Source organism: Bufo gargarizans, chromosome 2 (genome assembly GCF_014858855.1).
Source record: "Bufo gargarizans isolate SCDJY-AF-19 chromosome 2, ASM1485885v1, whole genome shotgun sequence".
NCBI lineage: Eukaryota > Metazoa > Chordata > Amphibia > Anura > Bufonidae > Bufo > Bufo gargarizans.
The window spans coordinates 582,295,505-582,323,384 of NC_058081.1; the positions used below are offsets into that span (position 1 = coordinate 582,295,505).

The 27,880-nt window shown below is 42.1% G+C and overlaps 1 protein-coding gene across 1 annotated transcript in view; it reads right to left on the bottom strand.

The window, feature by feature from the left end:
• AGRN (agrin) overlaps positions 1-27,880 on the bottom strand; it is a 483,523-nt gene that overhangs the window by 65,473 nt on the left and 390,170 nt on the right. Inside the window, 4 exon segments of the mRNA XM_044281802.1 lie at positions 10,865-10,989; positions 13,031-13,174; positions 19,853-20,017; positions 24,703-24,813. Coding sequence (XP_044137737.1) covers positions 10,865-10,989; positions 13,031-13,174; positions 19,853-20,017; positions 24,703-24,813 — 545 coding nt within the window.

Below are 27,880 nucleotides of genomic sequence, written 5' to 3' on the forward strand. Positions count from 1 at the left end.
GTGGACCAACACCAGCAGCTGACATGGCACCCCAGACCATCACTGACTGTGGGTACTTGACACTGGACTTCAGGCATCTTGGCATTTCCCTCTCCCCAGTCTTCCTCCAGACTCTGGCACCTTGATTTCCGAATGACATGCAAAATTTGCTTTCATCTGAAAAAAGTACTTTGGACTTCTCTGTAGCCCAGGTCAGGCGCTTCTGCCGCTGTTTCTGGTTTCAAAAGTGGCTTGACCTGGGGAATGCGGCACCTGTAGCCCATTTCCTGCACACGCCTGTACACGGTGGCTCTGGATGTTTCTACTCCAGACTCAGTCCACTGCTTCCGCAGGTCTCCCAAGGTCTGGAATCGGTCCTTCTCCACAATCTTCCTCAGGGTCCGGTCACCTCTTCTCGTTGTGCAGCGTTTTCTGCCACACTTTTTCCTTCCCACAGACTTCCCACTGAGGTGCCTTGATACAGCACTCTGGGAACAGCCTATTCGTTCAGACATTTCTTTCTGTGGCTTACCCTCTTGCTTGAGGGTGTCAATGATGGCCTTCTGGACAGCAGTCAGGTCGGCAGTCTTACCCATGATTGCGGTTTTGAGTAAAGAACCAGGCTGGGAGTTTTTAAAAGCCTCAGGAATCTTTTGCAGGTGTTTAGAGTTAATTAGTTGATTCAGATGATTAGGTTAATAGCTCGTTTAGAGAACCTTTTCATGATATGCTAATTTTTTTAGATAGGAATTTGGGGTTTTCATGAGCTGTATGCCAAAATCATCAATATTAAAACAATAAAAGGCTTGAACTACTTCAGTTGTGTGTAATGAATCTAAAATATATGAAAGTCTAATGTTTATCAGTACATTACAGAAAATAATGAACTTTATCACAATATGCTAATTTTTTGAGAAGGACCTGTATATACTTGAGCTATTTTGAATTGCCAATTACTCACTGTTCGCTGGGTTGGGGCTGGGTCCCGTATCTGCCGTGGCGTCCCACGTGTGTTGTGATCTGGGAGACCATTACCTCCACCTTCTTTCTCTCATGAGTCTTGTTGCGCTGTGCTTCCTAGTTGTATAACTGCAGGATCAAGCCGGCAGCTCCTAATGCGGAGTGTTGGTAATGTCGGCGTCCCACGTGTTTTTGCGCTGTCTTGGCATAGCTCAATCTGCTAGTGAAAATTCAGTGAATCTCCAGATTCTGCAAATGTAACAAGCGAACCTCCAATATATTGTCACGGGGGCTTATTCATACCAAACGCGTTTCGGAGTTAATAACATACTCCTTCTTCCACGGCAGATACGGGACCCAGCTCCAACCCAGCGAACAGTGATTGGCGATTCAAAATAGCTCAAGTATATATATGCAAGCATGACTATAAGACTCAAACTACTAACAGCAACATCTCCATAAGTAATATTGTTGGAACTATTTCCAGTACAGTATATAGAGAATAAGTGAATATTACTGCGCAGTATATCATAATTCACCCAACCAACATCGTGACTTCTAATAATTAGCAGGATCATTACAACAGTACATGGACTGATTTCATCTGGATTTAATATCACAATATATATGTGATTCAGAGACTTTTTATACATTTACCTTTTCTGCGGCACGGTGAGGATAGCCGGTGCAGAGCAGACTTGTGTTTTTGCTAAAAGACAAATGAATATCAATTAGCAATATCGACATAAGATACACAATTGTGTAATAACTTTTATTTGTTTATATTAAGGAGTTGATATTATTGTTTGCAGGTTTGCACCGTATATTATACATGCCTCTATTGATATACATACCATCATTGAGACGCATTTATATGGTGCAAAACATAGCTAATTTAATTTTGTGTTTGCAGGTTACACTGTCATTAGAAGCAAGCATTGAGAACATTGTGGGCTATCAAGAATTAGTTATTTGTATTTGTATTTTAGGATGAAATTTTTTAGGGAGATATTTTAATATATATAATATTAATAAATATAATCAAGTTTTTACTAATAATACAGAATTTATGGTGTGTCCAGATGTAGGTGTGCCTAACTATACTAGAGTAAACGTACATTTATGATAGATTGGATGAGTCCATAAGTTAGAGCACCCAGTCCAGATAAGTTAGCAGGTGAGCCACCTCATAATCCAATTATAATTCATCTCATAGTTCTGCCGACTGACAAATAAAGTGGCCTCAAATGACACGTGTCATGCATGAACTGCCACTGGCTAATGTGGAAGATATACTGGGGAGTAGACCTGTCCATCTGCAGCATTAAGAAATCGCTGGTACAGGCGGTCTAACATATGGAGCATGGAGTTTCAACGGGTGAAAACGTTGCATATCAGGCAATGTTGGGGAACAGCATTTTGCTTTTGCAGCTCAAGAAGGGCGTGTTTTGCATGGTAAGAGTGGCTGAAATGCATACACAGTTTCCTGGAAATTTTTTACAGTTCTTGCTGTTTAGTGGAAGACTTGAACATCCTGCTGACAAGGAGATTGAAGACATATGCCACGAAGGGTGCATGGGTTAGCTCTCCCTGATGCAGCATAGACAAAATGTTCTTCCAGTTATCAGTAACCATGGTTTCTATCTCCAGTTGGCGAGGAGACAGCCAGTGTTCAATTTCTTCATTGATGACACAGAGCAGTTACTTCGTGGTGTGGCTCTGTTCACCAAGGCTGACCAGGAGCAGAGCCCCGTGACAACACCTAGCTTTGCATAAGTCATATGCTGGAGGACCACTGTGAACTGTGCCTATAGGGGAGGGTGAGGACAAGGTGGAGGATGAGGAGGCAAACAAGGACATTGGCACATAAATCCTAGAATTACAACACGGAGGGGCCATTGCAATCACCTGGCCAAGTTGCCGGTGTGCCTGGTCTGGAATGACATTTACCCTAGTGGGCTGTGAACGACATATATTGTCCTGGACCATAGTTACAACTCCATACTTAAGCAAAGGCATGAACTCTACCAGACATGAGAGGCCCAACGACTGGCCCACTTTCTTCTGCACATACATGTGCAGAGCTGGTACAGCTTTTGTAATGTCAACTTGGGACTCTCCACCTTGGGTGGTCACAACCCATCAGTTCTCTGAAATGTGCAGAGTCAACTACATGGAAAGGGAGGGAATGTAGTACCAGCAACTTTGCCAGGTTCAGCTTCTGCAACGTTGGATGCAATGACTTAGGTGATTGATTGCTGTCGAAACTAGTGATGAGGAGGAGGAGGAGCATCAGGAGCAATACATGACATTGAAGTCGATAGGAAAGAACAACAGCTTTCTTATGCTGACGTTGTCGAGCCCTTACTGCTGGAGAGAGGGAGATGCAGTGGTTGCTGCAGGTAGCCTTCCAAGCAGCAGACGGTGTACCCCTCCCGCATTTGGCTGCAGATCTCCCTCTGCTTCTGCCCTGCTGTCTCACGGGCACGCTGCCACCCTCGTCCTCTGATGATGATGCACCCTTTTCACCTGGCTCCCACGTGCGATCGGCTACATCATCATCTACATCTCTTTGGTCGTCACTTGTGTCACCCTCACCTGTTTCTTGCACATGTCCCTGGCCTCTTGCAAAATGTGCTCCCACCCAACTGTCATCAGCGGTAGTTGCACACCTAGAGGAGTCAACAGCGGACCTGTGATCCAAGTCTGTGCTGGCCTCTAACTGCTGACTTTCCTTATAAAGCTCATCCTCGCTGAAAAGCAGAGTAGAGCCAGCAGCATACATTACTTGGCTAGCAGAAGGGGTAGCAAAAGCAAGAGGCAGGTTCAGGACACAGAGGCAGTTCCTAGGCCATGCCAATTAAGCGTGGTGTCAGAGGAACCCACCGATTCCTGGCTGTGTGTATCTGTTATCACTTGAGATGATATTAAAAAGTCAAACATTCCAGTACAGCTGGATTGTTGGTCAAAACCAACTCTGGCCTGTTTGCTGTGCCTGCTGCTACCACCACCACTCCTTCTGCTGCTACTTGTGCCGACTACAGCAACATTTTCTCAACTGCCCGTTCTTTTGAAGGGCCCAGGCAACTGTCTGTTGTCAATAGTGTACAGTAACTGTATCAGTAATGTAACAATGTGGCAGCAGTTCAACAAGATGTACACGGCAATATATTAGACTGTCCTTTTATACTGGGCACAGTAATTCTATATATAAACAGATTAACTGGGATTGCGATAGCAGTTCAACAAGATGAACATGGTGATTACATTCAAGCTGACCGGACCCTTCAGTCTCCCTATGCTTTCCCTATGCTCTTCCTAAAATGTCTAAAAACTCTCCCTATGATCTCCCTGCATCTCCACTAACCAATATTCTACAATAAAAAGCTTTCTAAAACACTGTCTCTAGTGCATAAGCACTTGTCACGGTTTTCCCATCTCAGCTCACAGATATATGTCGGAGACCCCGCAGGATGAGGCTTTTTATAGGCAGGGCCAGCGCAACCACCCGGCAAACCCGGGCAAGTGCCGGGGCCCCCTGCTCCTGGGGGGGCCCACTGTGACTGCTCACTCCTGCAGCTGTATCCTGTCTGTTTTGAATTCTAGGGCAGCTTACCCCAGCAATGCAGACATCTTTCGCCATGTGCACTGCTGGGGTAAGCGGCCCCAGAACTCAGAACAGGGTAGATGGAGTTTCGGTAGATGATCGATCCTATGCTAGAATGTAGTTGCTAGAAGGAGGTCTGTGACATCACTGGTCACATGCTCCTTCATAGTCACATGACAAACCCTGACGGCAGCAGCAGCTTGTGGAAGGAGGAGGGGCTGTGTGTGCCTGCAAGATGCAAAGTGAGGTAGGATGTGCTGCTGGAGAACCAGAACTTCATGAGGGGAAGCAGATGGAGCTCAGATATGAGGGGGCTGGTGGAGCACTCAGGGGCAGTGGGGTTCAAGTGGAGTGGAACTGGTGCAATTAAGGGGGTTTATCATACAGATCCAGGTGTATTATGAGGGCCATGTGTGTGTCTGTCTGTCCCTGTGTGTGTGTATCAGTCTGTCTGTCTGTGTGTGTCAGTTTGTCTGTCCCTGTGTGTGTGTCAGTCTGTCTGTCCCTGTGTGTGTCAGTCTGTCTGTCTCTGTGTGTGTGTGTGTCAGTCTGTCCCTGTGTGTGTGTATCAGTCTGTCTGTCCCTGTGTGTGTGTATCAGTCTGTCTGTCTGTGTGTGTCAGTCTGTCTGTCCCTGTGTGTGTGTATCAGTCTGTCTGTCTGTGTGTGTCAGTCTGTCTGTCCCTGTGTGTGTGTGTCAGTCTGTCTTTGTGTGTGTCAGTCTGTCTGTCTCTGTGTGTGTGTGTCAGTCTGTCTCTGTGTGTGTGTGTGTGTGTCAGTCTGTCCCTGTGTGTGTGTGTGTGTCAGTCTGTCCCTGTGTGTGTGTGTCAGTCTGTCCCTGTGTGTGTCAGTCTGTCTGTCCCTGTGTGTGTCAGTCTGTCTGTCCCTGTGTGTGTCAGTCTGTCTGTCCCTGTGTGTGTGTGTCAGTCTGTCCCTGTGTGTGTGTCAGTCTGTCCCTGTGTGTCAGTCTGTCTGTCCCTGTGTGTGTATCAGTCTGTCTGTCCCTGTGTGTGTGTATCAGTCTGTCTGTCTGTCAGTCTGTCTGTCCCTGTGTGTGTGTGTGTGTGTCAGTCTGTCCCTGTGTGTGTGTCTGTCAGTCTGTCCCTGTGTGTGTCTGTCAGTCTGTCCCTGTGTGTCAGTCTGTCCCTGTGTGTGTGTCAGTCTGTCTGTCCCTGTGTGTGTGTGACAGTCTGTCTGTCCCTGTATGTGCGTGTCAGTCTGTCTGTCCCTGTGTGTGTCAGTCTGTCTGTCCCTGTGTGTGTCAGTCTGTCTGTCCCTGTGTGTGTGTGTCAGTCTGTCCCTGTGTGTGTGTCAGTCTGTCCCTGTGTGTCAGTCTGTCTGTCCCTGTGTGTGTATCAGTCTGTCTGTCCCTGTGTGTGTGTATCAGTCTGTCTGTCTGTCAGTCTGTCTGTCCCTGTGTGTGTGTGTGTGTGTCAGTCTGTCCCTGTGTGTGTGTCTGTCAGTCTGTCCCTGTGTGTGTCTGTCAGTCTGTCCCTGTGTGTCAGTCTGTCCCTGTGTGTGTGTCAGTCTGTCTGTCCCTGTGTGTGTGTGACAGTCTGTCTGTCCCTGTATGTGCGTGTCAGTCTGTCTGTCCCTGTGCGTGTCAGTCTGTCTGTCCCTGTGTGTGTCTGTCCCCATGTGTGTGTGTGTGTGTGTCTGTCCCCGTGTATGTGTCTGTCCCCGTGTGTGTGTGTGTCTGTCCCCGTGTGTGTGTCGCCATCACCATGCCCACAGTGTTCCCTTTGTCTTGACGCAGCTGCATCAGGACATTCTGTGCGGGGCAAGATGAAGATGGAAGAGGAGGCAGCACTGCCAGCATGGAGTCCGTGGTAGAGGCACAGGGAGGCACACTAAGGACACAGGTAACACTACCACATTATCAGCACTAGTGTTATCTGTGGTTTTAAATAGGATTGCAGGTAACACTACTACATTTTCTGTACTCAGATAGCCATGACTGTGTTATATATGCTGTTACATAGGACTGCAGGTGATATCTACTGTATTATCTGTACTCAGAGTTATCACTTTGTAAGGGGGCCCACTGAGACTTTATCGCCCAAGGGCCCACATGATCCTGGAGCCGGCCCTGTTTATAGGGCTGTGACATCACAGGGGATCTGGACTATGGGTCATATCACGTTCCTGGGCTTCTCACTTTGTAAAACGTGCAACAGCCATTTTAGAAAAAAATTAAATGCAAGGAAATTCTGATTCGTGGCAGATCTAATTTTTCCTAAAATTCAGATGCTTTGATTCGCTTAACACTATTACGTTTTCTATTTCCTTGAAATTGTCTTAAGATAATTCAATAAAAAAAAAAATAATATATATAATAATAAATATAAATATATACCGTATATATATATATATATATATATATATATATACACATACAGTTAGTTCCATATATATTTGTACAGAGACATTTTTCAAATTTTTGTTCTGTACATTACCAGAATGGATTTTGAACAAAACAATTCAGATGCAGTTGAAGTTCAGACTTTCAGCTTTAGTTTACTGGACTGAACAAAATGATTGCATAAAAATGTGAGGAACTAAAGCATTTTTTTAAACGCAATCCTTTCATTTCAGGGGCCCAAAAATAATTGGACGAATTAAATAATTGTAAATAAAATGTTAATTTCTAATACTTGCTTGAAAACCCTTTCTTAGCAATGACTGCCTGAACTCATGGACATCACCAGACGCTGTGTTTCCTCCTTTTTAATGCTCGGCCAGGCCTTTACTGCAGCGCTTTTCGGTTGCTGTTTGCTTGTGGGCCTTTCTGTCTGAAGTTTAGTCTTTAACAAGTGAAATGCTCTATTGGGTTCACATCAGGTGACTGACTTGGCCATTCCAGAATATTCCACTTCTTTGTTTTAACAAACTCCTGGGTTTCTTTGGCTTTATGTTTTGGGTCATTGTCCATCTGTATTATTGCCGACCAATCAGTTTGGCTGCATTTGGCTGGATTTGAGCACACAGTATGTCTCTGAAAATCCCAGAATTTATCCAGCTGCATCTGTCCTGTATCACATCATCAATAAACACTAGGGACCCAGTGCCACTGTCAGACATGCATGCCCAAACCATCACACTGCCTCTGCCATGTTTTACAGATAATGTGGTATGCTTTGGATCATGAGCTGTACCATGCTTTCACCTTACGTTTTTCTTTCTATCATTCTGGTACAGGTTGATCTTGGTTTCATCTGTCCAAAGAATGTTCTTCCAGAAGTGTGCTGTTTTTTTTTTTTTTTTTTTTTTTTATAGCAAAATCCAATCTAGCCTTCTTATTCTTGAGGCTTATGAGTGGCTTGCACCGTGCAGTGAACCCTCTGTATTTACTTTCATGCAGTCTTCTCTTTTTGGTAGATTTGGATATTGATACGCCTATATCCTGGAGAGTGTTGTTCACTTGGTTGGCTGTTGGTAATTATTCTGCCATCATCCACCACTGTTGTCTTTCGTGGGCATCCAGGTCTTTTTCCATTGTTGAGGTCACCAGTGCTTTCTTTCTTTCTCAGGATGTACCAAACTGTAGATTTTGCCACTCGTAATAGTGTAGCAATTTCTTAGATGTTTTTTTTTCTTCTGTTTTTGCAGATGAAGGATGGTTTGTTCCACCTGCATGGAGAGCTCCTTTGACCGCATGTTTATTTCTCAGCAAAATTTTCTAAATGCAAGCACCACACCTCAAATCAACTCCAGGCCTTTTATGTGCTTAATTGAGAATGAAATAATGAAGGAATTGCCAAAACCTGCCCATGGAACAGCCTTTGAGTCAATTGTCCAATTACTTTTGGTCCATTTAAAAACTGTTTGCCACATATAAAGGAGCTGAAACTCCTAAACCCTTCAATTTTAATGTGGATACCCTAATATGAAAGCTAAAATCTGGACTTTATGTCCATGTTCAATATATAACTATAACTTGAATATGTTTTTAGTAAACAGGTAATAAAAACAAAATGTGTGTCAGTGCCCAAATATATATTGACCTAACTGTATATATATATATATATATATATATATATATATAAATATATATTTTAGCAGTAAGGAAATGAAATTAATCATTAAATCCATGCAGAGCCAAGGTCAACCAGAGGAATAAAATATTCATGTAAATATAAGCAAACAGGGCCTGTATGTTTTTCTACACTGGATATGTCCTCACACTGGGTGTTTTTCTGTATTGATGTGCTCTGTATGTAGGTCAAGTGTTTCTTTGTTGTCATGATCAGTCTGTGAAATTGGTAGGCTTCCCCTGTGCGTCCATCTGGATTCAGCAATGCAGAGGATTTCCAGGCTTAGGCAGACAATGAATGAAGGCCTTAGACCTAACATTTTTGAAAATTGAAAGCAAACATAAAATTTGCTACTGTAGGCATTTCACATGTACAGTTAAGTGAGGGTCCGAACATAACCGTATAATCCATCTGCCTTACAACATAATTGGTTTTCTATAAAGGGACTTCATATCTACATAGAAAGCATCAAATCTGTCTTCAGAACTAGCATTACTGTTATTGAGGTAGACCTAGACATAAGAGTTCTCACTGAATTAACAATCCATATATATCCTTTTTTTTCAATTTCAGAACATTTGTCAAATTTATTATCACTATAGATACAAGGATTATTGCTGTAAACCAGTGTTTCTCAACCAGAATTCCCAGGAACTTGGACAAAGGTTCCCCATAAGAGAGCTGCAGGTAGATCTGTCACTTTAGACAATGGGGATGGGCTATTTCCATGCTGCTCAATGACACTTGTTACAGCAGCTATGGACCAGTATATAATGCTGGACAGAAATTGCTGAATCCCCCCCCCCCCTCCCATTGCAAGCTATTTTGGATACAGAAATAGGAGGTCCTAGAAACTAACAAACATTTTTAGAGATTTTCCATGATAATAAGGGTGGGGATCACTGTTCTAATCACTAAATCTGTCAACTTGTAAAATTATCTTAAAGATGACCATCTCTTTTAGTCTTAAAGTGACAATACAAATTAGATAGAAGTTGGTTGGTGGTGGAACAGACAATCATCTAGTGAACATTCTTTTTGCAGACACGGCCGTACACATTTTAGTCCATATTGGCCATTACAGTTGTTCAAACTGCCCATACACTTCCGTGAAACTGGAAAATGGACGAAAGATGTTCTTTCAAAGAAGGCTCTTTTGTCTGACAATCAGACAAAAATATTAAATATGTCTGACTTCTTGTCAAACAACAATCCAATATTATCGGTCAAGCTAAAACAATCATTCATCATTAAATTCCAACCAGCGAATGTTCATTTTGTTTAAAATTGTCCTTTTTGATTAACTTTAGACTAATGTGTATGGCCACATCCCCGGAAGAAGCCTGTGAGGCGAAACGGCGTTGGGAGGAGGCGGCTGCAGGGTCGGCGTGCTACACATGGTACCATTATTTCTTGTTATACCAATTTGCCCTTCTTTTATACTGCATTTAAGGTGGGGGGCGGGCGGTTCTCCCCTTGCAATTTAATGTGCACAAGGGGCAATCCTAAGTGGTAGTGTTGTTCCATTTGTTGTGGCTGGCCGTCTCTGCAGCCCCCTCAGGATCCTCATTTGGGGGGGGGGGGGGGGTCTCACTTGCTACTTATTGTTTCCATGTTTTAATATGTACTTATTGTGTATTTAATAAAGACTTTGATATTTATTTTGTATGGAGGCTATTAGTTTTTTGTGTAGGTTGCACCTTAAGGTTGAGTAAGAAGGATGATTTCAACCAAAACGTTTATGTGTTGAGTGAAATTTAATGACAAACAATTATTTTAACTACTTTTACCTGTGAAACCAGATTGTTCACCAGATGATTATGTGTTCACCGGCTGTTCAACCATTAACCTACTTTTGTCTGATGTATATGGTCACCTTAAAACATCTGGTGAACGTTCTTCTTACAGACACGGCTATACACATTTTAGTCCATAATGGCCATTACAGTTGCTCAAACTGCCTATACACATTCAATGAAACCGGGTGATGGACGAAAGATATTTTCTGGGAACTTTCATTCACAAACGAGATTTCTTTCAACGAAAGATCTTTCATCCGATTGTCCAACGAAAATATTAAACACAACCAAATTCTTCTCAAACAATAATGGTCTATCATCAGTCGGAAAAAACAATAATTCCTTGTCAAATTTCAACCGAAGAACGTTCCATTTGTTTGAAATCATCCATGTTGATCAACTTTAAACTAATGTATACAGCCACCTTTATGTTCAAAATCCTGACTCAAATATGAATGACTATAAGTAAATTGGTCTGCTGCTTACCTTAGTTAGATTAAATTCTGGGCACAATGGTGAAGGACACTCACAATGGGCAGTACCTCCAACCACAACACAGGTTGCCCCAAACTGACAATGAATATCATTGCAAGATTTAGGAGCCAATGGATCTGGACAAGAAAAAAAATAGAAAATGATTTTGTAATTATTTTGGATTTCACATTATGTTTCTCAAATGTAAGCTATTTACAATAGTATTAGAAAGGCATGGGTTCATAATATAGTTCACAGACAGGGACTATTACACAATATGGCTAGTTCTAGATGTTAGCCTTTAGTCAGAATTCCTATGAATTACACTTAAAGCAACAGACTGGATGGATTTCTATATTCACTTAGATAGACAAAAGATAGACAAAAGATAAAGAACACTGACTATTTGGCCATCTAGGCAGTGACCATGGACCAGAGCCCCACGGTCAATGCATGATGCTCAAATTCACAACCCGGCTGGTCGGGAAGGGGCCCACTAAAAAGAAACATAGTTTCTCCCCTACCCTAAACATATCTATACTGTAGTTTCTTTAAACAGTACAAGAGATAATTAGATCAACTCTGCCATGATAAAAATCCATTACGTGCAATATTTTATTTATGCAAAATAAGAAGGAACGCGACCACGTTAAATCCCATGGATTGTATTCCTTCAAATATGACTAAAGATGAGAGACTCTTCCCTGTGGATATCGACATAAGATCAGGGTAATGAGCTGCCTACGTTGGCCGATCAATTGTAAAATGTTGTCAGCTTTCATTTTGTTGTGTTTCCATGCTCGCTGCAATCTGTTTTCATTCTGCTGTAGTCACTGAAGAAGGTAAATTATTATTGATTGTGCCAGCGCTCAATACAAAATCTGGAGAGGTTTGTGCTTCACCTGCCAGCGCAAGTGTGACACAGCACATAAATACGGTCTTTTCTCAACTTTGTAAGAAGGATACTTTATATAATGGTCAATACTAGGACCCATGTTGCCAGCAGTCATCTTAGGTATGGACATACTTCACAAGTACCAAAAATATTAAAAACCTCTTCGCTCATGGCAGTCCTACACATTAGGACGGATTTATTAATATTATTTGCAATTTAGATAGCTTAGAACTAGATGCGCAAAATGCATCACAGTGGCTCACGGTATATTATAAATAGGGTTTAGATCATATATCCAAAGTCGAATTTATTAAAAAACCTTGTTTGTAATGCTGTTTCCATGAACAACTTTAAAATGTTCTGTGTAGGGAAACATTGTACCGGCTGAAGTTGTGCGTGACATCAGTAAATGATTTCTGTATTCCTATCTGCGTATTTAAAAATATTTCAAAATACGAATCCGAAGTCGGCTCTGGTACCGAGGTACCCGCCAGTACCGAATCCAACTTCGGACTCCTATTTTAAATTGTTTTTAGATACGCAGATAGGAATACCAAATTCATTTACCAAAGTCTTGCGCAACTTCCGTGAGACAAATGTTTTCCTACATAGAGCACATACATTTTAATGCTGTATGGAAACAGCATTACAAACGTATTTTTTTTAAGGAATCGACTTTTGATCTATGATCTATTTATAAAGTTGGTGCCTCTTTAGACACTTTTATCTAACTTTATGCTATCTCTTTGTCATCCTACTTTAGAGCAATGTATTTCACCCAAATTGTGGTGCAACGTGGTGCAATTCAATTCATATGCCCCTTATGCTAAGACAGGCATCCTCAAACTGCGGCCCTCCAGCTGTTGTAAAACTACAACTTCCACAATGCCCTGCTGTAGGCTGATACCTGTAGGCTGTTCGGGCATGCTGGGAGTTGTAGTTTTGCAACAGCTGGAGGGCCGCAGTTTGAGGATGCCTGTGCTAAGCCATGCCACCTTTTCTTCTAAGCCATGTCCCATTGTAGAAGGCATAATATGGGAAAGATTTATTAAAATTTATGTAAAAGAAAACTGGCTTAGTTGCCCATAGCAACCAATCAGATTTCACCTTTCATTTTCCAAAAGAGCTCTGAAAAATGAAAGGTGGAATCTGATTGGTTGCTATGTGATGATGAAAAAAAAGCTGAATAAATGTGGTCCACAGCATGTCCTCCAGAATTCAAGCTAAATTTTTATTAGTAAATCTGCTCCTCGGTACATCCATAGCTGTCCAGACATCCTTACCTTTCTCACAGCCATTCAGGCCAGGTTTGCGTCCATCTGGGCACTGACTGCACTTCAAGCCAGAGATTCCCGTCTTACATGAGCAAAGTCCTGTCATCTGCTCACAGTCATCACGAACAGCTCCCACCGGATCACAGTTACATGCTGTAAAATGTAAGCAAACCATGGTGATGACTTTGTCAAGAGCCCTCCATACTGTAAGGGCTCATGCACACGAACATATTTTCTTTCCATGTCCGTTCCGTTTTTTTTTTGCAGACCATATGCGGAACTATTCATTTCAATGGGTCCAAAAAAAAGAATGCAAGTTACTCCATGTGCATTCCGTTTCCGTATGTCCGTTCCACAAAACAATAGAAGAAGATGTCCTATTATTGTACGCATTACGGACAAGGATAGAACTGTTCTATTAGGGGCCAGCTGTTCCGGTCCACAAAATATGGAAAGCACATGGATGTCATCCGTATTTTTTGCAGATCCGTGTTTTGCAGACTGCAAAATACATACGGCCGTGTGCATGAGCCCTAAGTCTTATGTTCTGTAGGGTTAAAAAACATATGTAATGTATTGCGACCTTTCTATAGCTCCAGAGAATCCAGAGTGTGGTTGATACTTGGTCTCTAGGACAATGTCAAGGGGGTAAACACTGGTTTAGAATCTAGAACATATTCTGTTTGATGGGCAAAATGAAAAACTAATTTGTATTCTTTCCCTCATATGGTGCCCATTCATGAAGCACATCTTTTCTTTCCTGTCATCTCCATGAAGCCTACAGTATATTAAAGCAGCATGTATACTTAGATCAACTGGACTCTTTTCTACCTACACTGCCTGAGGTTCCTCACTTTTTTAAAGAAAATACTTGGCCGAACTGCATACACTTATTGCTGATATATCTGGTAAGACATGTTCTATAGTTAGCCATGCTACTTTAACATCTGCGCTTTGAATTACGGTTTTGAGATCCGGCAGAGGATCTCTAAACTGGAGTAAAAAGCTTCAATTCGATTTACTATATCAGGATGCATCCGTTCTATTCGGATGTGGCTGTATTAAATCGGAACTGCACAAACCGCATCCGTCACCAAAAAACAATGTAAGTCAATGGGATCCGGACCTGTTTTAGGATTTTAAAAAAAGGATCCAGCATCATTGACTTACATTGTTTTTAGTGCCAGATGCGGCTTGTTCCGTTTCGCAGACCGGACACAAAACTGCATCTTGCAGAAGTTTTGTGTCCGGTCACAAATTGGAACAAACTGGAACGGAATGCATCTTGACGCATCCTGATTTGTTTTGTCCCCAATGCATGGGGACAAAATAGAAGCGTTTTGCTCTGGTTTTCATATCCACTGCCGGATCTCAAAACTGGGATACAAAGTGCAGATGTGAAAGTAGCCCAAGTCATTTAGGTTGCAATGTCTGCATAGACGATATAAAGAACCTGCAAGCTATTGGATGCAATGCACTTTTACTGTAAGAGGCCTGCTGTGTGTTTGATAAGTAATAATGGCTTTACCAGCCTTTACACTGGCATTGGTTAAATAAACTGAAGGCTGTAATGACAAGTATGCTATTCAGATAAGCTGTACAGTGGACACCACTCCGCTATCTCCTTGCCTGCAGGTCTTGTGATTCCCTCTACCTGGCTCATTACTCCTGTCATGCTGCCAGACTGACAGACTCTTGGCTTCCATTACACAACTGACAAGTGGCTGCCCGTAGGGTCGCTATGACCCACAAGGCTTTGCTGGACAGTGTAGCAGCTCCACAAGGCCAGTGTCTATTGCACTGCAATGTTTTCACTTAAATCTTCAGACAACAAGGAAGCACCGTCTTTATATAACTTGATGCCAGATGTGCCGATGCCCCCTTATGGTATTGGCGGTGCCTGAGCTGGTGAATGCCCCATGCAGTCATCCATCAAACCTAAGCCGGCTCTTCATTGTGTAATTTAGTATCATGCCTTCAGCTTTATATGCCTGAATCAATCCTTGCCTCAGGCTCTCACGATCCGGTGGGAATCACATGTTCTTGAAATCTATCCCAAAATGTTTTGCTGAGTCCAAACATTACTGTTACTGTGAAACTTAAACACAATGTATTCTGCTGCTGTAATGGGTAGTTCATTGTATTATACTGGGTCGCTGTTTGGTTTTATCAAAAGAAAAAGTTCCATTAATCTTGTTTTCACATATGTTATAAACACCTGGATTCGGAAATAAATGTGCGGCTAGCTTTTCCAGAGAAACTACCATGCTTAGCCTCTTAATTGTTTACATAGCAATTCACTAACATAATGTTGGTACCATACATTATATAGTTTAGGCAGGGAGCTGGATCTCCTTGAAGAGATCAGTCCTGTGTGGAGGCTTACTGAAAGTAGTCTATGGAATGGAGACTTATTGCAATGGTCTATGGGAAAAGAATATGCAAAGGGTATCTCCCAAGGAAGAGAACCATCTCATTAGTTCCACCTAGTGGAAGTGGCTCCCTGTAACTCAAAATTTGATGTTTTATTAAGCTTTGGTATTCGACAAGGGAATATAGCTAAATCAGATATCCATGCCTAGACGTCTGTTTTGGCGTGCTTGCCGCTCATCAGTGCAAAGTAGGATACTGGGTGGCTGGGTGCAATGCCTTGAATGCGGCTTAGGCATACCATACATTGTAACAGCAGGAATATGGGTGACTTATTCTAGTAATTACACAATATTGGCAAGCCTAGGATAGGACAGGCCTGGCATCATTATAATGCATTGTTATCATTAGTAACTTGGATGCACAGTCTAAAATACTCTGTACTGCTGTTAACAGTGATACGGCAATATCAAGCACAGCTACTTAACAATGTATGGTGATGTGCTTGGAAAACCGCGAGGAGACTGAAGCGCTCACTGGAGCATCTCAGCCTCCTTCAACCGGTGATCGGTATGAGACCCCCACAGATCAGATATCAATGACCTACTCTGAGGACAGGTCCTCAATATAGGATTCCCAGAAACTCCCTTTAAAGAGGACCTGCCAATTCTAACAATCTGTTTTAGTAGGGACGGCCATACTAGACTTAGTATTAACCAGTAGACCTGAAAGAACAACAGATGTGCAGGTTTGGGGACACCTGGGAAATAGTGACCATAACGTAATAACCTTTCAATTATCATTGTAAAGAGTGTTTCTTCAGGGTGGAACAAAAATACCAAACTTCAAAAAAGCTAAATTTAGCCAACTAAGAGAGGCCATAGGCTTAACTAACTGGGACAAAGTCCTCAAAAATGAAAAATACAGCCACAAAATGTGATATTTTTAAAAGCATCCTAAAATCTAATTGTGAGAGGTGCATACCTTATGAGAATAAAAGGTTAAGGAACAAGAGGGAACCAATGTGGATAAATAAAACTGTAAAGAAGGCAATAAATGACAAAAAGAAAGCATTTAAATCACTAAAACAGGGGGGTAGTGAGGAAGCACTGAAAAACTATAAGTAAAAAAATAGAATATGTAAAAAACAAATAAAAGCGGCCAAACTAGAGACCGAGAGATTAATTGCCAAAGAGAGCAAAACTAACCCTAAAATGTTCTTCAATTATATAAATGTTCAAAAGTATAAGGCCTCTTTTAGACGGGCGTTGTGGGAAAATGTGCGGGTGCGTTGCGGGAACACCCGCAATTTTTCCGCGCGAGTGCAAAACATTGTAATGCGCTTTGCACTCGCGTGAGAAAAATCGCGCGTGTTTGGTACCCAAACCCGAACTTCTTCACAGAAGTTCGGGCTTGGGATAGGTGTTCTGTAGATTGTATTATTTTCCCTTATAACATGGTTATAAGGGATAATAATAGCATTCTGAATACAGAATGCATAGTAAAATAGCGCTGGAGGGGTTAAAAAAATAAAATAAAAATGTAACTCACCTTAGTCCACTTCCTCGCGTAGCCGGCATCTCCTTCTGTCTTCATCTTAGCTTTGTGTAGCAACAGGACCTGTGGTGACGCCACTCCGGTCATCACATGATCCATCACCATGGTAAAAGATCATGTGATGGATCATGTGATAACGGGTCCTTGTTGCTACACAGAGCTAAGATCAAGACAGAAGGAGATGCCGGCTGCGCGAGCAAGTGGATTAGGTGAGTTAAAAAATTTTTTATTTTTTTTAACCCCTCCAGCGCTATTTTACTATGCATTCTGTATTCAGAATGCTATTATTTTCCCTTATAACCATGTTATAAGGGAAAATAATAATGATCAGGTCTCCATCCCGATCGTCTCCTAGCAACGGTGCGTGAAAATCGCACCGCATCCGCACTTGCTTGCGGATGCTTGCGATTTTCACGCAACCTCATTCACTTCTATGGGGCCTGCGTTGCGTGAAAAATGCACAAAGAGGAGCATGCTGAGATTTTCACGCAACGCATAAGTGATGCGTGAAAATCACCGCTCATGTGAACAGCCCCATAGAAATGAATGGGTCAGGATTCAGTGCGGGTGAATACTCGCTCGTGTGAAAGGGGCCTTAATCTGAAGGTATCGGCTCTTTAAAGAGCATTGAGAGGGGAGTTGCAGAGAGTGATGAGGAGAAAGCAAAGCTATTAAATATTTTTTTCTCCACTGTATTCACTGAAGAAAATAAACTGTCAGATGAAATGCAGAATGTAAAAGTAAATTCCCCATTAAAAGTGCCCTGTCTGACCCAGCAAGAAATACAGTGGCATCTTAAAAATATTAAAATAGACAAATCGCCGGGACCATATGGCCCGCCCCCTGTATCCTGAATTAAGTAATGCCATAGCCAGACCCTTATTTCTGATATTTGCAGACTCTATACTGACAGGGAATGTCCCACAGGATTGGCGCATAGCAAATGTGGTGGCAAAATTCAAAAAGGGTCCAAAAATAGATCCCAGAAACTATAGGCCGGTAAGTTTAACATCTGTTGTGGGTAAACTATTTGAAAGTTTTCTATGAGATGCTATCTTGGAGGATCTCAACGGAAATAAGCAAATAACGCCATATCAGCATGGCTTCGTGAGGGATCGGTCATGCCAAACTAATTTAATCAGTTTCTATCAGGAGGTAAGTAAGTTCTAGACTTGACAGCGGCGAATCAATGAATGTTGTATATCTGGACTTCTCCAAAGCATTTGACGCTGCATAAAAGATTAGTATACAAAATGAGAATGCTCGGACTGGGAGAAAATGTCTGTATGTGGGTAAGTAACTGGCTCAGTAATAGAAAACAGAGGGTGGTTATTAACGGTACACACTCAGATTGGGTCACTGTCACTAGTGGAGTACCTCAGGGGTCAGTATTGGGCCCTATTCTCTCCAATATATGTATTAATGATCTTGTAGAAGGCTTGCACAGTAAAATATAAATTTTTGCAGATGACACTAAACTGTGTAAAGTAATTAACACTGATGAGGACAGTATACTGCTACAGAGCGATCTGGAGAGATTGCAGGCTTGGGCAGAGAAGTAGCAGATGAGGTTTAACACTGACAAATGTAAGGTTATGCACATGGGTAGGAATGATATAAGTCAACCGTACATACTAAATGGTAAAACAATGGGAAACACTGACATGGAAAAGGACCTAGGAATTTCAGTGAACAGCAAACTAAGCTGCAAAAACCAGTGTCAGGCAGCTGCTGCCAAGGCCAATAAGATAATGGTTTGCATCAAAAGGGGCATAGATTCCCATGAGAAGAACATAGTCCTACCACTTTACAAATCACTGGTCAGACCACACATGGAGTACTGTGTATAGTTCTGGTGTCCTGTAAACAAGGCAGACATAGCAGAGCTGGAGAGGGCCCAGAGGAGGGCAACCAAAGTAATAACTGGAATGGGGCAACTACAGTACCCTGAAAGATTATCAAAATTAGGGTTATTCATTTTAGAAAAAAGACAACTGAGGGGAGATCTAATAACTATGTATAAATATATCAGGGGTCAGTACAGAGATCTCTCCCATCATCTATTTATCCCCAGGACTGTGACTATGACGAGGGGACATCCTCTGCGTCTGGAGGAAAGAAGGTTTGTACACAAACATAGAAGAGGATTCTTTACGGTAAGAGCAGTGAGACTATGTAACGCTCTGCCTGAGGAGGTGGTGATGGTGAGTACAATAAAGGGATTCAAGAGGGGCCTGGATGTATTTCTGGAGCGTAATAATATTACAGGCTATAGCTACTAGAGAGGGGTCGTTGATCCAGGGAGTTAGTCTGATTGCCTGATTGGAGTCCGGAAGGAATTTTTTATTCCCCTAAAGTGGGGAAAATGTTTTGCCTTCCTCTGGATCAACTTGCAGGATGACAGGCCGAACTGGATGGACAAATGTCTTCTTTCGGCCTTATGTACTATGTTACTATGTTACTATTAGTATTCTTTAAGAAATAACAATTCTGTAGCATGTATTCCTAGAACTGTGTGTGCTGCCCTTCCTCTGTTGACAGCTGGGTTGTCCCAGATTGGATGGGGGGGGGGTCTCTGTATAGTCTGACATCGTCCAATCAGTGCAGCTAATAAGCTAATGCCAGATTGTATAGGTACACAGCACCTTGACAAGGGGAATGGTAACTCCTGCATGTCGGTTTATTCAAACATTTCCTGGAGGCATAACAAAGGAATGACACAACGCACAGGAGTAGTCTCGGGAACTCTAATCTAACCACATTTACTAATCACCTTGCATAACATGCACTGTTCTGATATATTTATCTTGTGATATTCATTTTAGGAAACCAATATTATAAGTGCAGATCTAGAATTCTTTCATCATCCAGTTTACGCCTTCTGTTGTTTTAGGTTACACTCACGTGTACAGCCGCTTTTCTTATCGGTCACGATCCCTCGGAAATTCCAGAAGCCAGGCTCACAGCGGTCACACTTCAGTCCACCTACACCAGGTTTACAGGAGCACTGGCCGGTGGTAGGATCGCACGTACCCCCATAGGATCCGTGCACGTTACACTGGCAGCTGCCTGAGAAAAGCAGAATGAATCGGTGTCAATGACCTGTAAGGCATTATGTCATTTTAATTATCCATTTCACTGCCATACTGAAAATCCAGCTGGCAGGGAAAGGTAAGAGGACGCATAAAGTTATGCTCTATGTAGTGAGACATTAAATCTTTTAAGTAGTTCCATATGGCATTCTCCACTGCCGGTGTGTCATTGTGCGAGGGACAGGTCACGAGTCCCTGCGGTGAAGAGCTCCTTCTGACACCACATCAGGGATCTACCCGTAACGCATTATTTAACCTTGTCCATTCCCGGCCAGAGATTTATTAGCTATGATATAGCCTCTGCAATTATCTTTGGGAAATATCGCTGATCATGACTGTTTACACTGCGCCCAATTGTGTTAAATGCCAGGAAAATCACAAGAGGCAAAGACGTCAACTCGCGACAATAATAAACTGTAATTTACCCTCCTGCTTCTACTTCGTTATGCTGGTTATTTATCACAGTCAGTGATTTAGTCAATGAGCAACCTGCCAGCTAAACCTCGAAATGTTATCACCTACAAGCGATGACTTACAACCACCTCCCATGATTCATAGCAGGCGTGAAACCCTTGCCATGAGGAAAGGGTTAATCAGTTGGAGGCTAAGCTGACGACACGACGAGCAATATGTCACTGTGTATTTTTCTGCATTTAGATCGCAGCTATTAATAACTATGCGGAGCATCATAGCAGGTGACAACATGACAACACGGGACTGGAACAGCTGGCAGGGGATGCAGCCATCTCCATCTGTAAAGGTGTGGAGAAAGGAAAGGGAAAAAAACAGAAACGGCAAAAGGAATTTCTAGGATTCGCTGTGACTTTGGAATGTGTGAATTAATCTTCAGTCGTCTGCTGGAAACAGGTTAGAGAGCAAGTGTGCATCTCCATTCACAGCCAGCAATGTGCACCGTCTCCAAGAAGATGGAGAAGTAGATGGATTAAGCTTGCTATATAGCTTTCTGTCCAAATGCAGGGACGGATGAGATAGCAGCTGTCTTACTAACAGCTGCTACGTACATTGGTTGACATTTACAGAGTGCTGCTGGGGGTGAGGGTTGTATGGCACAGATCATTATTTTTCATTACATATTTGTATATAGTGACTTTTCTTTTTGCAGGAACATGCCCTAAAGTGAATGTGATTGGGCACCTCAATCTGTGATTTCAGCTGAGCAGTGATCAGAGTGAGCGGGACTCTACGCATCTTCTTTATACACAAGATCTCCCACCCATTCATCAGGCTATACAGTGCTGCCCATAATTATTCATACCCCTGGAACATTTTGACTTAAAGTTACTTTTATTCAACCAGCAAGCAATTTTTTTGACGGGAAATGATATAGGTGTCTCCCAAAAGATAATAAGACGATGTACAAGAGGCATTATTGTGGGAAAAAAAGCATTTCTCAGCTTTTATATACATTTGAGCAAAAAGTGTCCAGTCCAAAATTAATAATACCCTTCTCAATAATCAATAGAAAAGCCTTTATTGGCTATTACAGCAATTAAACGCTTCCTATAATTGCAGACCAGCTTTTTGTATGTCTCGACAGGTATTTTTGCCCATTTATCTTTAGCAATGAGCTCCAAATCTTTCAGGTTGGAGGGTCTTCTTGCCATCACCCTGATCTTTAGCTCCCTCCACAGATTCTCAATTGGATGCAAGCCTGGACTCTGGCTGGGCCACTCCAAAACGTTAATGTCTGCTAACCATTTCTTCACCACTTCTGCTGTGTGTTTTGGGTCATTGTCATGCTGAAATGTCCACTGGTGCCCAAGGCCAAGTTTCTCTGCAGACTGCTTGATGTTGTCGTTGAGAATCCTCATGTTCTGCTCTTTTTTCATGGTGCCGTTTACTGTGATTAGGTTCCCTGGTCCATTGGCTGAAACCCCCCCACCAAAACATTAGGTTCCCACCACCAATTGGATTGTCTGCCTTGAGACATTGCCAGCAGCAGAGCCCAGATTCACCAGGATGGCCTTGGTGGTGATCCTTGGATTCTTTTTCACCTCTCTAACTATCCTCCTGGCCAGCACAGGTGTCACTTTTGGCTTCCGACCACATCTTCTGAGATTTTTCACAGTGCAGAACATCTTGTATTTTTTTTTATAATACACTGTAGCCACTGGAACATTTAGAAATGGCCTTGTAGCCCTTTCCTGACTTGTGAGCAGCCACAATGTGCAGCCTCAGGTCCTCACTGAGCTCCTTTGTCTTAGCCATGACTGTCCACAAACCAACTGCAGAGAGCTGCTGTTTTTCACCTGTTGAGTTTATTAAAACAGCTTGGGTAATTAGGATGCTTTAGAACAGCTTGGACTGGTATAGAACTTTAGATTTTCCCACAGACTGTGACAGTTTGTGAAGGGTATGAATAATTGTGGACTGGACACTTTTTGCTCAAATGTAAATAAAAGCTAAGAAATGTTTTATTTTTCCACAATAATACCTCTTGTACATCGTCTTATTATCTTTTGGGAGACACCTATGTCATTTTCCGTCAAAAAATGACTTGCTGGTTGAATAAAAGTAACTTTAAGTCAAAATTTGCCAGGTGTATGAATAATTATGGGCAGCTCTGTATATCCTGGGAGCAAGGGTCAAAGATTTCGCTTTGCAGGGTTCAAACATCTTAGGGCTTCCTTATCAATCCCTGTGCCTCCCTATGGCATGGAAAGCACTGTTAAAATTCTTTCCCTCACTGCCAAAATATCTACATTTTTTATTCATTTCACCCTGCAGTGTCACCAATGATCACAGTGGTCATTTTATGGCCAAGATATGGGCAGGGCATACACAAAGTGACCCTTCTGAAAGCAACACTGAATGTACATTTCTATTGTTCCAATAATTTAAAATGATAACTTTATATGGGTAATTTTTGCATTTTTCATGGCTGACATTTAATTCCCCTGCTTCTCCTTCACACAGTCAAAGGGCTAAACAATAAAATTATCTCTGCCTACAGCCACCACTAAGGGGAACTAATAGCTCATGGGTTTATACAGCTGTAAATGTCTGTATGCAGTGAGCGCCCCCTAGTGATGGCAGCAGCCAAAGGCTATGACTGTGTTACAGGAAGTTGTTCCCGCCTAACAGTACTGATGGTTCTTCCTCAGGACACACCATCAATATCAGATCTGTGGGGGTCTCACTCTCTGCTCCCCTGCCAGTCAGTTGTTTGAAGAAGCCATGCTGCTTGTGGAAGTGCTGCAGCCTCTTCAATGTTAAGATTGGTCCATCTACCTGCACACCATCTACTTAGGTATTTTCACACTTGCGTTGTTGGATTCCAGCAGGCAGTTCTGTCGCCGGAACTGCCTGCCAAATCTGGCAATCTGTATGCAAATGGATACCATTTGTATACAGATCCGAATCCGTCTCACAAATGCATTGCAATACCGGATCCGTCTCTCTGGTTGTCATCAGGAAAAGAAAAACTAATCCGATATTATTATTATTTTTTACATTTTTAAAGGTCTGCGCATGCACAGACCGCAAAACCGAATCCGTTTTTCCGGAACACTTGGGGATGGATCTGGCATAAATGTATTTCAATGGAAAATAATGCCGGCATTCTGGCAAGAGTTTTGGAATTTTGGACGGAGAAAATAGCTGCAGTATTTTCTCCGTCCAAAAAAAGTACAGTCACTGAACTGAAGACATCCTGATGCATACTGAACGGATTGCTCTCCATTCAGAATGCATTAGGATAAAACTGATCCGTTAAAACTGAGCCCCTAGGACGGAACTCAATAGCGGAAAAGTTTAACGCAAGTATGAAAGTACCCTTAACAGCGGTGCTGCAGGATATTGCAGCTTTGTCTCATTCACTTGAATAGGATCAAGCCACAATACCCTACAATAATGCTACTACAGCTCCATGTAAAGTCAAACACAATGCAACACAATCTGCATGTGGTACTTAGCAAATATATTTTGATCAAAATCCTTTGCGTCAATCCACCACAGCAAGGTGACCTCTGTAATGACTCCTTTCCTCGTGCCAACTGGCCTCAAATGAATTTAGGGTGGAGAAGGCACCATGTAGATAAAATGAGGCGACAGATCTTTCAAACAGCTGATCGACAGGGGTGTTGAGAGTCGGACCTCCACCAGTCTGGTATTAATGACTTATCCTGAGGCTAGGCTATCAATATCCTGATCTTGGAATACCCCATTAACTCCCATAAATATGACTTACTCACATTAGATGTTGAGCCTTACTTTTTAGGTTCTTGGTTGAGGTATAGCTTAAATTGTGTGACAACGACTGGCAGGAAAGAAGTATCGAGCGTAAATTTGATAGGAGCAAATTGTATTCTGACCAAGACTTATTGCCTTGAGCTGAGCACCACTTACCATGACTACGGTCATCCTGGGACCTGCTGTCTCGTGTAAATATCTATGATATATATGATATCTTTTAAATAATGTTAATCTGTAGGACAAACATATTCCTGTATACACCTGACCTCAGAGACTATATCGATGGACACAGAAGTGCCATTTTCCATGTTAATTACTGCATTAGAATCAGTATCGAGTATTCAATTATTGTATTATTGATAGCTAACACAAACAAATCCATGACTTGATGATCACTCTTTGCACTTCACTTTCTACATCATAAAAGCAAAAATAAGCTGGTCTTACTTGGGCATCCTGCCAGACCAACTCCAAGGGCAGCGGTGACATTGTCAGGACAGCATCCATACACCGTGTGACTGCAATGTGGGACCACAGGAGGAGTGCTGGTGGAGGCAGCTGTATAAAACAAAAAAGGGATGGGATAAGGGCACTGAGGTTGAAAGCACCACAGGAGTTACATTTCTTTGCAATAATCCGCTCTCAAGGCTCATTTCACTCTCGGTGGCAGATCTATGTGACAGAACTCAGAATGCTTGGCATAACACATGGCGATGTGAAAGCAAAATACACAAAGCACATTTTCATATTAAAATGATGGAGCTGCTGCAATTTCACTAAATCAAAATGCCCTGCAAGAGATTGAGGTGATTGTGAGAGCAGAAAATATCGTTGATTATAGAAGTAGACATCCACATCAAATGTACAATGTAAGTGGAGAATTAGAGATCCGCTCTTCAGTAAATATAGATCTATTTAAGATTCATTATAACGTAAGCTTTGATTCCCGTCACATAGGGATGGGCAGAATTATATTAAATTACTCCTGTCACATCGGGAGTCACTTGGTGGCCTGAACCAGTATACATTAGAACAAAAGTCTATCAGTTATCTAAGAGCCACAGCTTCCGCTCAAGCCGTCCTACGGGGTATATCCTAAAATGTATCGTGTAATAGAATATGAACCACGGTCATTAAGATATAAATTATGAATTTGTTAGATTCTTTATGCGAGCCTAACCAGAAGGATGTAACAATAATGAGGCGTATCATTGCCTTTAATCATCTGAATTGTCATTACGTATGCAGGATCGGGAGAAGATGGTGCTGCATAACAGCAAAAGCCTGGTGAAAGGTTCAAACTATGTAAAAGTACAAAAAAAATGGGCATACATCTAGAAAGATATAAATATTCCCTCTCCACCATGAGGGGTTTTAGTAAATTATTGTATGCTCCAGAATTGCTACAATATAGGTGGTATAAATCAAAAGATTAAAATAGAGACAATAAAAGTCTCACAATAATTGCCCATACATCTGGACTTGGTTTGCATGCATCTTATATCTAGTGCCGTTAGTGCAAATATTACAACAAAAAACCCCAAACCTCAAGGTGACAGAAATGAAATACAAAAAATACTATTAGAATATTGTCAGTTATATGGGGAGCCTCCCGTTGTCCAATGTATTTCCCCTTGTGAAAGGTTCATCAGGGGACTATTATTCCAGGGGAGATCGCCATCGATTTCACATGGGGAAACGCATTGGGACAACAGGAGGTCCCCATGTGTAACTGCCAATACCGGTATATTAATATACACTCACCTAAAGAATTATTAGGAACACCATACTAATACGGTGTTGGACCCCCTTTTGCCTTCAGAACTGCCTTAATTCTACGTGGCATTGATTCAACAAGGTGCTGATAGTATTCTTTAGAAATGTTGGCCCATATTGATAGGATAGCATCTTGAAGTTGATGGAGATTAGAGGGATGCACATCCAGGGCACGAAGCTCCCGTTCCACCACATCCCAAAGATGCTCTATTGGGTTGAGATCTGGTGACTGGGGGCCATTTTAGTACAGTGAACTCATTGTCATGTTCAAGAAACCAATTTGAAATTATTCGAGCTTTGTGACATGGTGCATTATCCTGCTGGAAGTAGCCATCAGAGGATGGGTACATGGTGGTCATGAAGGGATGGACATGGTCAGAAACAATGCTCAGGTAGCCCGTGGCATTTAAACGATGGCCAATTGGCACTAAGGGGCCTTAAGTGTGCCCAGAAAACAACCCCCACACTATTACACCACCACCACCAGCCTGCAGAGTGGTAACAAGGCATGATGGATACATGTTCTCATTCTGTTTACGCCAAATTCGGACTCTACCATTTGAATGTCTCAACAGAAATCGAGACTCATCAGACCAGGCAACATTTTTCCAGTCTTCAACAGTCCAATTTTGGTGAGCTTGTGCAAATTGTAGCCTCTTTTTCCTATTTGTAGTGGAGATCAGTGGTACCTGGTGGGGTCTTCTGCTGTTGTAGCCCATCCGCCTCAAGGTTGTGCATGTTGTGGCTTCACAAATGCTTTGCTGCATACCTTGGTTGTAACGAGTGGTTATTTCAGTCAACGTTGCTCTTCTATCAGCTTGAATCAGTCGGCCCATTCTCCTCTCCTCTCGCCCACAGGACTGCCGCATACTGGATGTTTTTCCCTTTTCACACCATTCTTTGTAAACCCTAGAAATGGTTGTGCGTGAAAATCCCAGTAACTGAGCAGATTGTGAAATACTCAGACCGGCCCGTCTGGCACCAACAACCATGCCACGCTCAAAATTGCTTAAATCACCTTTCTTTCCCATTCTGACATTCAGTTTGGAGTTCAGGAGATTGTCTTGACCAGGACCACAACCCTACATGCATTGAAGCAACTGCCATGTGATTGGTTGACTAGATAATCACATTCATGAGAAATAGAACAGGTGTTCCTAATAATTCTTTAGGTGAGTGTAAGTATTCAGGCTGTATATGATGATATTAGGAGTGAGATTATACAATTTGGTTTCTCGGGGTGGGCTGATTGTCCTCCATTCTCAGAAGCATTGATAGCACATTATAATATTCAAGAAAACTAGTCAACTTGGAAAATACAGTGCAATCTGAAAGAGTATTTTATAGAGCAGGAGGAGCTGAGCAGATTGTTATAGAGTTTTATGGAACAGCTTTGGTATAACTTGTATTTTATTGATTAAAATCCTTGCTCATTCTGGGCTTAGGAGTCCAGTGGGTGGTCTCACAATGATTGAGTGTATAAATATGAATATAGAAAAAGTTGTCAATCACTGATAGGAATAACACAACATATATAGAATCTTTTACCATATCTATTTATCTATCTATACACACACAGTATATAAATCTGCTCAGCTCCTCCTGCTCTATAACATGCTGCCTTTAAAGTACTCCTGTCAGATGGGCATAGCAAGAGCAGTAATTTTACGGACTAACACACATTTCACTGCCCATTAAAGCTCTGTACATGAATTGTTGCCATAATAAGGGTTTCGGCTCCTGCCTATCTAAGGCCTCATGCACACAGCCGTGTCTGTATTGTGGTCTGCAAAACACAGATCTGCAAAGTATTTATGTCTTCCATGTGCAATCCGACTTATTCTCATGC